Genomic DNA, 15,026 nt, shown 5'->3' with positions numbered 1-15,026 from the left:
CCTCAAAATTTTAAAAACAAATGTTAAAAAACTGTTTTTACATGCAACCAAGAAATAAGATATACAGGCAATGGGGTATAGAAATCCACCTTGCCCTACAAGAAAGTAAGGGGCAAAGGGGTGAAGGAGAGATGTGGGGATATAAGAGAGAGCAGATTGGGGGAAGGGGTATTCAGTATGCTTGCCATCTTGAGGTGGGGGGGTAAGGGAGAGATGGGGAGGAAATTTGTAACTCAAAATCTTGTGGAAATGAATGTTGAAAACTAAAAATAAATAAATTTATTTATTTATAAATAAAAATAAATAAATTCTGGAAGAAAAAAATAGAGTTCCAAATTCTTTCCCTCCTTCTACCTTCTCCCCCACTCATTGGGAAGGCAAGTAATAGGATACCCATTATACATGTGAAGTCATGCAAAATATATTTCTATATTAGCTATGTTGCAAAAATAGCAACAAAAAATAAAGTAAAAAATGCTTCAATCTGCACTCAGGAGTTCATCAATGCTCTCTCTGGATATGGATAGCCTTTTTCATCATAAGCCATTTGGAATAGTTGTGGATCATTGTACTGATAGGAGTAACTAAGTTTTTCACAATTGATTATCATTAAAATATGGCTGTTCCTGTGTATAATGTTCCATATTTCTGTTCACTTCATTTTGCATCAGCTTATACAAATCTTCTCAGGTTTTTCTGAAACTATCCTTTGTCATTTCTTACAGGACAACAGTATACCATCACAATCATATATCACAGCTTATTCAACCATTCCCCAATTGATGGGACACTCCCTCCATTTCCAATTCTTTGCCTCCACAAAAAGAGCTGATATAATTTTTTTTTGGTTGATACAGATCCTTTTCCATTCTCTTTGATATCTTTTAGATATAGACATAGTAATGGCATTGCTGGGTCAAGGGGTATATAAAGTTTTGTATCTCTTTGGACATAGTCCAAAGTCAACCTAAATTAGAGGTGGGTTACTACACATGAGGAGGCCCTGATTTGGGGCAGCAGAAGCCACTTGAGAAACTAGCTGAGCTCAAGCCAGTGAGAGAAGCTACTTACAAAAGACAAAACACAGAAGCTGAAGGAGCTGAGGAGGAGAGAAGAAAAGCTGAGAGTACAAAAGTCAGAGGAGCTGGGATACTGTAGGAGCCAAGCATAGCCAATACCAAATGCAGACAGGTTTTACAAGTGATGCAGGGAGCTTATCTGATTGGAGAAAAGCTTTGCTGCTGGGAGCTGACAGGCAAAAATAAAAAAGCAGCATACTATACTGTGTGAAAAGCTGCTGAGGAAAGGCTGACTTTCTCTTTAGCATCATCTACAGCTTGAGAATAGGGAAACCCCTAGAATATTTGCCTACATTGACCTTGAGTGCCTTCTATGTCTTTAGAGACAAAAAACTCTCAAAGGCAAGAGAGAGCAAGGCTATCCAGGGATTATAGGAAACTGCTTTTCACTGAAAGAATGTCACAGTGTTTCAGCATCTAATCAAGGAAGAACATTTGGGGAGCTCTGAAAATCTCAAGTTTAAGGCTACCATTAGCTATAGGGACTTAGAGCTGCTTCAGTGGCCCAAGAGTAGCAACAAAGCAGCTTTGTCTATCAGGAGAGCAAAGAGGTTCAGAAAGAGAAACAGGTGATGTATGGTGCAGCTTGACCCGTAAAGAGATTGTAGACATGTAGATCTGCATTCCAGCATCCTGAGATGCCCTGAGCACGTGAGTTTCCCTAGTCATGTGCCACATTGCTAGGTTTCTATAATTTTGTGCTTATTCTCCTTCCACCCATCCAAGGACATTATGAATTGGTGGGAGAATGTGGCCTAGGTTTATGGATAGATTGTTATGTTTTGATAATTCTTGCTATTGCTTTCTTCTGAGTAAATATCATGTTATAGCTATGAGTGCTTTTGGCTTTTCAGGTAGCAAATGATTCATGATTAAATGTTAATAGAGCACACTGACTAAAGGAACTAAGACATCATTATTAAGCTAGGGCACAAGAATCAAAGGCTTTGCTGCTTCTTTTACTATAGAGATTCTTTCCTTGCCCCTGGGTACTTTTTTGTTATGGGTGCCTTGGAAACGGTTTATCCTTTTTGCAGCATTTTATGCCTCATAGAACATTGCCTCACTTGAGAGTATTCTTTCTTATGGGACCAATGAAGAGGCTGAAATGTGTATTTAAGCCCACTTGACTGATATCCACCACTGGGATGCTGTTGCATCTTGTATTCACTCTGTGCTCTGCCTTCTGGTGGCACAACAAGGGACTTGCCCTGTTTTCTGCGTTTTGCAGTCTTTGGCCTTGATGTGGTACATAAAACCTTCTCTTTATATCACTTGAAGGGATGCTGTGAAGAAATGTTTTGCTTGTGTGCCTGGCATAATAGGCAAAAAGGCACCTTTGAAAAGCCTTGGCAAGTACAAAAGATTGGTTTTTGATGATTTTATAAATGTTTTTCTAACTCTGTCTTATAAACTTATGCCTTTTTAGCTTGCAGCAAGGTGTTGCTTGCATTTTAAAAACTGATCGTTGTTTTCATAAGCAATGATATGTTTACAAACCAAAGTGTTCATCCTACCATGTCAGTTTGTATGTTCTGCTTAATAATAATATTAATAATGGAGGGTAAATAGCAATTGGTTCTGTTCTGGCCAGAAACTCTGAGGGTCTTCCCCTCCCAAGATTGATTCTTTTGTGAAGGCAAACTAGGCCATTTTTCAAATGCTTTATTAACTTCTGATTTACATCATTCATTTCCGTCAGATTTTGAGTTACAAATTTTCTCCCCATTTTTCCCCTACCCACCGCCCCAAAATAGCAGTCCCACAGGATATCCCCTTCTCCAATCTGCTCTCTCCTATATTTTCTCCCATACCCCTTTCTACTAAACTAGGCCATTTTTTGTCCCAATTCTTACCTAAACTTTCATTACTGAATGGGCATTGCCTCAGACAACCTGAGACCTGGGAAAGACCATAGCTTAAAAAGGCCAAGGTCTCCTACTGCATCCAGGGCCATCACCAGTTATCTAGCCCTATGTCTTGCCACTGGATTCTGATGACTCTGGAGGAGAGAGTGAGGCTGATGACTTTGCCTGGCTCTGCTTCACTTAAATCCAATTCACTTTGCAAGTCAAGACATCACCCTGCTGATCTCATTGGTCCTCTTTGAGAATGAAGGATGAACAACAACAATATTGATATTAATGGCTAACATTTATATAACACTTACTATGTGCTAGGCACTAATAGGCTCTTTATAATTATTATCTCATTTGAGCCATGCAATCATCTTGGATAGTAGTTGATATTATTATCCTTATTTAATAGATGAGGAAACTAAGACAAATAAAATTTAGGTCATTTGCCCCAGTTTAGACAACTAGTTAGCTCTAAGGCTATATTTGAACTCAGGTCTTCCTGACTCTAGGCATAGTATTCTATCCACTGTACCACCTAGCTACTTGGGTTTTAAAAAGCCGAATGTTACTAATGCATGTTTGGGGGATATTTTTCAGGATTGTTCATGAATAAAAAACAAACTTTGTGGCCCTATGATCTCCCAAAATGGTAACAAGCAGCCCTGTATGCAATCTCAGAAGGGATTTCTTACTTGTGAGTAGTGTATACTTAGGATTTCAGGATTCTTCTATACTCAGGATTCTTCCTGGAAGGTCTAGGTCACTGGAAATGCTCTAACCCTCAAGGCAGTGGAGAATATCACTACTATTTAAAATGTAGCTCAGCCAGATTCTTATCTAGTAGGGCATCAGCCATTCTGCCAGGTCCAATAAAGTACAGAGCTGTTCTAAGATCCTTCCCAAGGAATGAAATAGGAAACAAGCCTTGTTTATTTACCTTATATGCACAGTACATCATGAGAAATTCTATCCTGGATGAATCAAAAGCCAGAATTAAAGTTGCCTGAAGAAATATCAACAATCTCACATATGCAGACAATACCACTCTGATGGCAGAAAGTAAAGAAGAGCTAATAAGCTTCTTGATGTGGGTGAAAGAAGAAAGTGTAAAAACTGGCTTGAAGCTTAACATTAAAAAAAAAAGCAATAACTAAGATCTTGCTAACTGGTCCCAAGACTTCCTGGCTAACAGAGGGAGAAGAAATGGAAACAATTTCAGATTTTATATTCTTGGGCTCAAAGATCACTATAGACAGTGACTACAGCCGTGAAATTAAGACAGTTGCTCCTTAGAAGGAAAGATATGACAAATCTGGACAGCATACCAAAAAGCGAAGACATCACCTTGCTGACAAAGGTCCATATAGTCAAAGCTATGGTTTTTCCAATAGCAACATATGTCTGTGAGAATTGGACTATAAAGAATTGGGTTATAAAAGAAAGAACTGACACTTTCAAATTATGGTACTGGAGAAGACTTCTGAGAGTCCCTTGGACAGCAAGGAGATCTAATCAGTCAACATTTAAAGAAACTAATTCAGACTATTCACTGTAGGGTCAAATACTGACACTGAAGTTTAAATAACTTGTCCATGTAATGAGAAGATAGGACTCATTGGAAAAGACTCTGATGTTGGGAAAAATTGAAGGCAAAAAGAAAAGGGGATGGCAGAGGACGAGATAGATAGTGCCATGGAAACAACAAACTTGAACTTGGACAGACTTTGAGAGGTAGTAGAGAATAGAAAGACCTTGTGTGCTATGGTCCCTGAGGTGAGTCATGGATAAGACTGAATGACTGAACAACTATCAAAGAAACAAAAATGATATGCGACTTCTTATCTTATAAAGAAAGGCAATAAGCATTAAGTGCTTACTATGTGTCAGGCATTATGCTAAGTGCTTTACAAATATTAACTCATTTGATCCTCACAACTACCATAAGAGGTAGATGCTATTATTGTCCCCATTTTACAATTGAGGAAACTGAGGTAAAGAGCAGTTAAGTGTCATACTCAGGGTCACAAAGATAGTGAATATCTGAGGCCAGATTTAAACTCAGGTCTTACTGACTCCAGGCACTGCATTCTGTCCACTGTGCTACCTAGCTTGTATCTGTATTTTTACAAATCCAAATGCCTCCCTTGAGCATACTTTTTAATTCCAGGTACAGTAGCATTTCCTAGCTACCCCCTTAACCTTTTTGGTTTCCTATATAGCTTTTGTCAAGGCTAGATTGAGAAAAAATGAATAAACAACTTAAGCAAAAAAAAATTAATAGTGTCTTTGTGATTACTTTCTATGCATGGAAAGCACACCAGTGGGGGCTCAAGAGAGACAGTTGTGCATTTGGAGATGTATTTCCTCTGCACTAGGTTTATCTCTAGTATTCTGGGAATGAGTTGTAGCCACATGGGCGCCCCTTCTAGGGAACTACCCCAACCTGCTAGAGTGGATACAAGTTCGGGGGTGGGGAGTGAGGGTCATATGAATGAGCCAGTCCCAGCCCAAGAAGAGAGAGAATAAAAAGAGGGTATCTGAGAATGAAAATTAGTGCCATGTTATCTTTATCTACCATGAAAACACAAGTAAGAAACAAGAGGAAATAAAATAAGGTGAAGAGATATATTCAGAAGCAAAGGGGTTGCATCAATAGTGCTGACTGCCACAGAGAGGTAAGGAAGTATGAAAGCAGAGCAAAACCATTGGCTTTTGCCAAAAATGAGTCAGCCCAGAGAGGGGCAGGGTATTCATGTGGTAAAATTATGAAGCAGGCATATTTGTCTTTGATGGGCTCCTGGATCCCAATATTTCCTACTTTCCTTCTGACTCCAGCGATCTCCTTGGAGTCTATCTTATATCTTGTTCCTTCCAACCTATCACCTTTCTATATACCACACTGGCCAAACTGATATTCCTAAAGCATAGGTCTAGTGATTGTAACTCCCCTGCCAAGGAAGAACTAGTGACTCCTTGCTGTCAACTAGGATAAAATCCAAACTTCTCTGTTTGGTATTTAATGCCCTTCACAATCTAATTCCAGCTTGCCTTTCCAGACTTCTTACACATTACTCTTTATCATGCACTCTCCTACACAGCCAAATCGACCTATTTGCTCCTTCACAGAACTGACATTCCATCTCCTGACTTTTGCACACATGTACTCTATCCCTGAACTGCACTCCCTCCTCATGTCTGCCTCTTAAGATACAGTCTCCTTCAAAATCCTTCTCAAATTTCCCACTTCTTCCTGAGGCCTTTTCTGTTTTCCTCCCATTTGAGTTTCTATTTCTTTATACCCCTCCTAAATCACCTTATATTTACACTTTATACCCTTTCTATCTACTCATATGTATATGCGTTGTGGAACCTCCAATAGAAGGTTGGCTTCTTAAGGGTTGGGGATGATTTGGTTTTGCCTTTGTATCCTCATCCCCTAGCACAGCACTTGGCATATAGTAGTTGCTTAATAAGTGCTTGTGGAATGATTTATTGTCAACGGCAAGTCACTTTACCCTGTTTGCCTCAGTTTCCTCATCTGTAAATGAGTTGGAGAAGGAAATGGTAAACTGCTCCAATATCTCTGCCAAGAAAACCCAAAATGGCTCCCCAAAGAATAGGATAGGAATGATAAAGAGTGAACAACCTCAAAGAATAGAAGAGGGTTATCATTTTTATAGTATTTGCATTTTAATAAGACAGTCTTGACCATGGAAAAGTCTTTTAGACCTGAAAGAATGTATCTCTTATGGTAGAATTTCAGTCACAGGTGGGAGAATCTTTTGGAGGGCAGAGGATCCCTTCCTTGCTCCTTTCAAGTCTCACCATATAGGTTACCTGTTCTTTCTGCCTATAAGACAGACCCTGGTGATAAGAAGGGAAGTCCAACTGCAGGGACCTAGTGAGGAAATGGAGGGAGTAACCATGGATCACCTTGGCAACGAATTTCACAGTGAAAGGAAAATGAGAGAGAAGAAAAGCTAAGTGGACCATATTTATATAGGGTTTTATAACTTCACAAAGTACTTCTCTCACAAAAATCCTGTGAGGTAGGCAAGTGAATAGTATTGGCCCATTTTGCAGATGCGGCAATAAAAGTTCACAAAGATTATGACTTACCTGGGGATGCTGGGAGTCCCATAACTACTAAAGTTTGAATCCAGATCTTTTGACTCTAGTTCTAATGCTCTTTCCATTATATAACTTTTGAGGAACCAGCTGGGTCAAAGGATCTTCAAGTTAGAACCAGAAGATGCCTCATAGGTCATCTAATTTAACTCCCTCATTTTAACAGTTGAGGAAACTGAGGTTTACAGAGATGAGGTAATTTTCACAAGGGTCACTAGGGCAGTAAGCATCAGAGGCAGGATTTGAATCTGGGTCCTCTGACTCCTAAACCATTGAGACCAGCATAGTTTTCTCCTAGCCAGGGGAGACCTGAACATGTAGGCAGTGGTGAAGAAACAGTGGAGAGGTATAAAATAGTATAGAATTTTAGACCCAGAAGGATCTTTAGAAATCTAGCCCAGAAGTTCTTGACCATTTTTTTATATCATGGTCTTTTTTAGCAGGCTGATTAAGCCTATAGATTCCTCAGAATGTTTTTAAATGTATAAAATAAAATACATGGAATTACAAAGAAAACCAATTTTATGAATATACATTCATCAAAATATTTTTTTTTTATAAATTAAGTCTAGACCCCCGATTAGAAACCCCTGATCTAAATCAGCCCTTATTTCACACATAAGAAAAACGAGGCCTTGAGAGGTTAAAAGCCACAGCCCAGGTCACACAGCAAATTAATAGCAGAAAAAACTGAACTCCAGGTGTCCTGATTTCTAACCCAAAGCCCTTTCCACATTTCCACCTTTCTTGATAATTGAAGATGCTGGGCAGGGAGGGGCTAAATGGGTGAGCTGAAGCCCTCAGGAGGCAGGAAAGGATGGGACAGACTCATTGGATTAACCTCCATGGTTTTAAAGCCTCTAGTCTCACTGGAGACTGAACCTTGGAAATCCGGGGCTCTTCAGCCTCCCCAGCGGGGCATCCAGGACTGGAACTAGGACCCCTAACCTGCCCGAATTCGGTCAACAAAGGCAGGACTACAACTCCCAGCATGCCCTGAGCCCAGCCCTGCTGGGGTGAGGGTGGGTGGTGTCAGGCTCTGGCGTGGAAATGATAGAAGCCACCGGGCGGGCAGGATTTCTGCAATGAGAGGTGCCCGTTGTTTATTTGGAGGAGCAGGGGGCCAGCAGTGGCGCCGGGAGGAAATGCTTGACCATTTATTTCTCTCCTAGCCAGTCCCAGCCTGTCTCTGCTCCCCCTCCCCCCATCCCCTTACCCCACCCCAAGCGAGTGGGAGAGCTACGGCAGCGGCAGTGGCGGCAGCATCACTCCCCCGGCTGCCGCTGCTCCGCCCCATCCCTGTCTGTTTTTCTCTCTCATTCTACGTTGGCGGCGGCGGCAGCGGCAGGGGCGGCAGCAGCAGCAGCAGCAGCGCTGCAATGAATGATCCTCCACCCTGGGGAGAGAACTGTAGGTGAGCGTCTCTGCACACAGAAGGGCCATGAAGGACCCAGGACCCCAGCTGTCCAGGATCCCCGGCTCTCCCAGTCCACTGCCATAGAATATTGGAGAGCAGCAGCAGCAGGAGGAGACCAGATCCCCGCTGCCCACCCCCATCCTATTTTCCTCTTTCTTTATCTCATTGTTGCTGTTTACAGCCCAGGGTCCCTTCTCCCCAGCATGGGCCGGGCTCCGGGGGCTGCCTCCTGGCAGGCGATGCTGCCCCTGTCGCTGCTGCTGCTCCTGCTCCTGCCACTGCCTGGTCATTCTGCCTAATCCTTGTCCCCAGCCCGGGGTGGTGCAAGCGAAGAGGAGCAGAGAGCTTGGGAGGCCAGGACTGCAGCAGCCGACGGCCAGGCGGGCGGGAGCGGCAGCCACCACCCCAGCTAGCATCCCTCCCTCACCTCAGGAAGCTGCATGCACGTTGAGGAGCAGCCCCACTGGGCCGGCACAACCCAGTGGATCCAGACTTAAGGGCAGGAAGACAACCCAGGCTGCTTGAGTGGGGGTGGGGGTGGGATAGGGACCTGGGGTGGGGGAAAAGGGAGTAGTACTGTGAGCTGCAGAATGGCCAATAAAGCCAAGCCCAGCGAGGCCCTGAAGGTGGTGGCCCGGTGCCGCCCCCTGAGTAGGAAAGAAGAGGCTGCTGGCCATGAGCAGATTCTGGAGATGGACGTGAAGCTGGGCCAGGTGACCCTCAGGAACCCTCGGGCTGCCCCAGGGGAGCTGCCCAAGACTTTTACCTTTGACGCTGTATATGATGCCAGCTCTAAGCAGGCTGACCTGTACGATGAGACGGTGCGCCCACTCATAGACTCGGTGTTGCAGGGCTTCAATGGCACTGTTCTTGCCTATGGCCAGACCGGCACCGGCAAGACCTATACCATGCAGGGCACCTGGGCTGAGCCGGAGCAGCGAGGGGTCATCCCCAGCGCCTTTGAGCACATCTTCACTCACATCTCCCGTTCCCAGAACCAGCAGTACCTGGTGCGGGCCTCTTACCTGGAGATCTACCAGGAGGAGATCCGGGACCTGCTCTCCAAGGAGCCGGGCAAGAGGTTGGAGCTGAAAGAGAACCCAGAGACTGGGGTCTACATCAAGGATCTCTCTTCCTTTGTCACCAAGAATGTCAAAGAAATAGAGCATGTGATGAATCTGGGCAACCAGGCCAGGGCTGTGGGCAGTACCCACATGAACGAGGTCAGCTCCCGTTCCCATGCCATATTTGTCATCACAGTGGAGTGCAGTGAGCGGGGTTCCGATGGCCAAGAACACATCCGGGTGGGCAAGCTCAATTTGGTAGACCTGGCTGGCAGTGAGCGGCAGGGCAAAGCAGGCACCAACACATCTGGAGGAGCAGCTACCCAGCCTTCAGGGGGAGGGGGTGGCACTGGAGAAAGGCCCAAAGAAGCATCAAAAATCAATCTCTCCCTTTCTGCTCTGGGTAATGTGATTTCAGCTCTGGTGGATGGCAGGAGCACCCACATCCCCTACCGGGACTCCAAGCTGACCCGGCTGCTTCAGGACTCTCTGGGGGGCAATGCCAAGACCATCATGGTGGCCACCCTGGGCCCAGCCTCACACAGCTACGATGAGAGCCTGTCCACCCTTCGCTTTGCCAACAGGGCCAAGAATATTAAGAACAAGCCTCGGGTGAACGAAGATCCCAAGGACACACTCCTACGGGAGTTCCAGGAGGAGATTGCCCGCCTGAAGGCTCAGCTAGAGAAACGGGGGCTGCTGGGTAAGCGCCGGAGAAGCAGCCGCAGGAAGAAGTCAGTGGCCATTGAGGGGTACCCGGAGGGTTCCATAACTGAGGCCTGGGTTGCTGAAGAGGAAGATGATAACAATAATAACAACCGACCACCCCAGCCTACTCCCGAGGTCCCTCTGGAGAAGAACATGGAGAACTATCTGCAGGAACAGAAGGAACGGCTGGAGGAGGAAAAGGCAGCTATACAAGATGACCACAGCCTGGTCAGTGAGGAGAAGCAGAAATTGTTGGAGGAGAAGGAAAAGATGATTGAAGACCTGAGGCGGGAACAGCAAGCCACAGAGCTCCTGGCCACCAAATACAAGGTAAGTAGTGGGTGAGGGGCACCCTTAGGTTCTCCTATGAGCTCAGGCTCACTGAACCTTCTAATCCTAGAACTGAAAGGGGCCTTAGAGATAAACTATTCCAGGGGTTCTTCACCATTCTTGGGTATTGGACACCTTTCAGTCTGGTAACACCTATGGACACCCTTTGAAGAAAAATGTTTGTTGCCTATATTCATAATTGAAGGAAATACTAAATTTCAGTTAGAAGTTAGTGAAAATAAAGATGTATTTTTCCCCCAGTAAAGCTTACAGACCCTCTGAAATCTATCCAATATCTATCTATTTAAGAACTCTTGATCTGGTCCAACCCTCTCATTTTACAGATGGAGAAACTGAGTTCCAGGGACCTAAAATGACTTGCCCAAGATGATGTAGCTAGTTAGTGACTGGGTCTAGGACCTAAAGCTTCCAATTCCCAGTTCTTTTATCATCATTCAGTGACATCCACTTATGGAAAACAGGTAAAAATTACTTATGGAGGAATGCTCACATCCTTTGGGACCAAAGGATAGTGCTTATCAGTAGAATAGGTTGGAAACCCCTCACTTCTTTCTCCTCCCTCTCTCCCTCCCTCCCTCCCATGTTCTGCTTACTTGGCAGATGCTACATTAATATACAGATGTTTCCTTACAGGCCCATAAGCTAATGCATGGTTACCCCCAAGGGTTAATCTGACTCTACTGCCCATGAAGTCAGATACTTTTTTAAAAATATATATACCTTTTTATTTATTTATTTTTGCAAGGCAATAGGGGTTACATGATTTGCTCGGGTTCATACAGCTGGTTAAGTGTCAAGTGTCTGAAGCTGGATTTGAACTCAGGTCCTCCTGACTCCAGGGCCTATGCTCTATCCACTGCATGAACTAACTGTCCCTGAAGTCAGACACTTTGAAAAGCTAGACAAGATCTTTGACCTCAAAGGGACCCTGACTTCTCTCTCCTAAATCACCTGCAGTGCCTTTCTTCCTTTCTGTACAGCTCTGGACCTGATACCCTTTTCTTTCTGAGGAGTAAATTTCCAGGAGGAAAGAGGAATTCCTGAATGCTCTGATAATAGGGAAGTCCCACTATGGACCTGTGCACTCTGGACTGCAACTCCAGGGTACAGTGGTCTGTGTCAGTGGGAGGAGGGTAAAAGAAGACTTTCAGGTAATGATGGCCTGAGAAACAAACTGGCTGCCTGAATCCTAAATCTAGCCATGAATATCTGGTTCCAAGCCCTGTAAGCCCTGATCCCTGTGCCCTAGGGAGGTCATGGATCAGGATGTCAGCCAAGTGAGCAGTTCTCAGCAGGGTGTGTGAGCTGTAAGGTCACACAAGCAGGGTCAGCAATGAATGGCACCAGCACTAGGCAACAGCCACTGCAGACCCCAGACAGGGTCAGTAAATAAAGGCAATGGGGGAATGAGAGGAAGAAGAGAAGAGTAAAAGAGGAGAAGGGGAGATGGTGACGTGCTTCTGTTGGGAAATGCTACAGAGTGGATCACTAAGAATTGGGCAGCTCATTTCTGGAGGGGATAGTGCATTGGCCTTGAAGTCAGAATTATCTCAATTCAAACCCTGCCTTTGCCACCTATTAGCAGTGTGGATCGGGGCAAATCATTTAATCTCTCAGCCTCAGTTTCCTTATCTGTAAAATGGGGAAAATAATATCACCTATATTTCAGGGTTGTGGTGAAGATCAAATGAGATAATATTTTAAAAATTCTTGGAAAATCTTAAAGCACTGTAATAAATACTAGCTCTTATTTTTGTTGTTGTAGGTACCACTTGGTGTGGCTATTACCTTTGATTCCGGTGGCTGAGGGCCATCTTAGGAATCCAGAGGCCTTAAGTGCATTTGTTTTTAGGAGGCATCATGATGACTGTCTGGTCCCTGAATTGTCTTAAGGGTAGCAAACTCCTGGTGAGGAACTTCCTTTATCAGCTCAGATTACCACCTCCCGGCCCCCATAATTTGTGGTCAAGAGAGGTGCTTGGAACACTGGGAAGTTATGTTATTTGCTCGTGGTGATATAGCCAGCCATTATGTATCTGAGATCAGATTTGAACCTGGGTCTTTCATATCGACCTCTAATTGGGAGGCTTCCTAGGACTGTGAGAATAAGGGGGACTTGGAATGTTGAACAGAACAGATCCTGCCCTGGTCAGACACATCTGGAGTTTTGCATTTGGTTCTGGTTCCCAGGGCTGCTGTTAACACCACATACTTACTTGGGAGGGGAAGAGGGGGCAAGAAAATGGGGAGGGGAAGAGGGGGCAAGAAAGTGGGGAGGGAAATTGATCCCTAACTGATAGTGACTAACTTAAACTATTAAATTATTTAAATTAAATTATTCCTGCTAACTGGTTAGCTTTGTTGCTAAAGTACAGCCAATACTGTATGTACCCTCTAAAGTAATCATCATGAGGCAAGGCCCTGGCTGGCTGCGCTTACCTTAGTTGTGGCTCTGCTGAGTACCATATTTTAGGCTGGATAGAAGAATGTCCAGAAGAGGGAACCAGAATGGTGAAGGGCTTTGTGAAGATCCCTCCAAGGATTTGGGGGGATGTTTAGCCTGTGGAAGAGAAGACTTAAGGAAACACTATATTCACATATTTGAAAGCTTATCATATGGAAGAGGTATTAAATGTGTTCTTATTAGAAGGCATCCCCAGGAACAATGGGTGGAAGTTGCAGAGACAGATTTTTAAGTTTGATGTCAGACAGAACTTCCTGACAAACATGAAATGGGTTCCCTCTGGAGGTAGTGATATTCTGCTCGCTGGAGGTCTTAGAGCAAGGGCTGAATGACCACTCACCCTGTGTGTTATAAGTGGCAAGGTTTGTTCAGGTTTGGTTTGGGCTAGATGGTCTCTGAAGTCCTCTGCAGCTCTCAGATTCTCTGACTCTGTGTTCCCAGATCTGAAGTTTTTCACTACTATCAGTTCCATAGTAGTAAACATCAGACATGAATAGGTCCCTTGAAACCCTCTCTGATGGTGGAATGGGATTGTACTTCTTGGGGGTCTAGGTCTGGTGGATTCCTAGAACCATCATCATCATCATTATTATTGCAATAAGATTTGGATTCTACTTTATTCTGATCCAGATGTAGTCCAGTGAGTGACAAATTCAATTTACTCTTCAGATATTTAGAATGACCATTTTAAACAAACATAAAATTTAAACTAATTGAACATAAATGCATTAAAATGTGTATAGTCACTTTTGCAAATAATAACCAGGGTGCCCTTTTGTATCTGTGTCCCCCCTCTGAAATATGTTTCTGTATTTTTCCAGATTTTGCCACTGTGGCTATTGTTATTTGCAGAGTCATAGACGTACATTGTTGTTCCCATCTTGCTTTCTTTGGGCTGTTGTGCTTTGTATACATCCTCTTGTTCCTCCTAATAGCCTTTATATTTTATAATTCCCTAAGGGGTATTAATCTTCCATTTTCAGCTTTTATCACAATTTGGTTGGCTTTTCTCTAGTTTTCTTTATTTGTTTTCTTTTTTGTTATTATAAATAAAACTGTTGAACCAGAGTTTCCCAACCAGAAGGAACCTTAGACATCATCTAATCTAATTTCTTCATTTTACAAGTGAGGAAAGTGAGGGAAGCTGAGAGAGAGTTGATTTGCCTGGTATTGTCCAGCTGGTTTGTAACAGAGCTGGGATTAGAATGTAGGTCTCCTTAATCCTCATTCACTGTTCTAGTACTCTGCCCTTCAAGGCAGAAGGAAGGGTATATAAGAAGGGTTCCAATTACTTCTTTTGAAATTTATGGAGACATGTTCCTTCACTGTGGGCTTCTGGTCTTACACAGTTGAAAATAAAATCGGATAAAGTGAAATGAAATAAAGCCAAATATGGCACTGGGATACACATCTTGGCACACTTTGGAACTTCAGACAAGGTACCTTGTCAGTGATTGGTGGAGAAGAAAGATGTGTTTGTTTGTGTATTTTTTTAATGTTTAATTTTTATTTTGTTGTGTTTGTATTTATACAAAGAACAGTTACTAGCTACCTACTAGGTTGTTATGAGCAATGGCCCTGGAGAATCCTGCTCAGGGTACAGTATACCTCTCACTATCAAAGAAAGGCAAGAGATTCAGAACAGGTAGGCCGTTCTAGGGAGGGTACAAGGACTGAGACAGCTGGGCTCAAAAGCAGAGATGCATCAAGAGCTGAGGACAAGTTGGGCCTGTGTACAAGCAACATTCATCTCTACTTTGTAGACCTCTGCCCTTTCCTTCCAGCCTTGCAAAGGAAGTCTTTGTATCCCCAGAACTTAGCACAGTCCTTTGTTCATGGTGCAGGAATCATGGTTATGTACCATTTCCATTGTTAATAAATGACTAGACCCTTTCCATATAGGGTCGTAGAAAGCTGGGCAATTTGGGATAGAGTGGGGTATGGGGAAAAGGGTAG

The 15,026-nt window shown here is 43.7% G+C and overlaps 1 protein-coding gene across 1 annotated transcript in view; it reads left to right on the top strand.

Annotated features, from left to right (window-relative positions):
- The first annotated feature begins 9,045 nt into the window (after positions 1-9,045).
- KIF3C (kinesin family member 3C) overlaps positions 9,046-15,026 on the top strand; it is a 62,111-nt gene continuing 56,130 nt past the window's right edge. Inside the window, exon 1 of the mRNA XM_069072011.1 lies at positions 9,046-10,585. Coding sequence (XP_068928112.1) covers positions 9,074-10,585 — 1,512 coding nt within the window. The 5' untranslated portion in view covers positions 9,046-9,073. The remainder of the gene's footprint in view (positions 10,586-15,026) is intronic.

The sequence above is a fragment of the Petaurus breviceps genome, unplaced genomic scaffold (assembly GCF_028583685.1).
Source record: "Petaurus breviceps papuanus isolate PSGF00001 unplaced genomic scaffold, PetGlider_PUasm1.0 90845, whole genome shotgun sequence".
Taxonomy (NCBI): Eukaryota; Metazoa; Chordata; class Mammalia; order Diprotodontia; family Petauridae; genus Petaurus; species Petaurus breviceps.
Note: the sequence above shows the minus strand (reverse complement) of the source record. Positions and strands in the feature narration are given on the sequence as shown.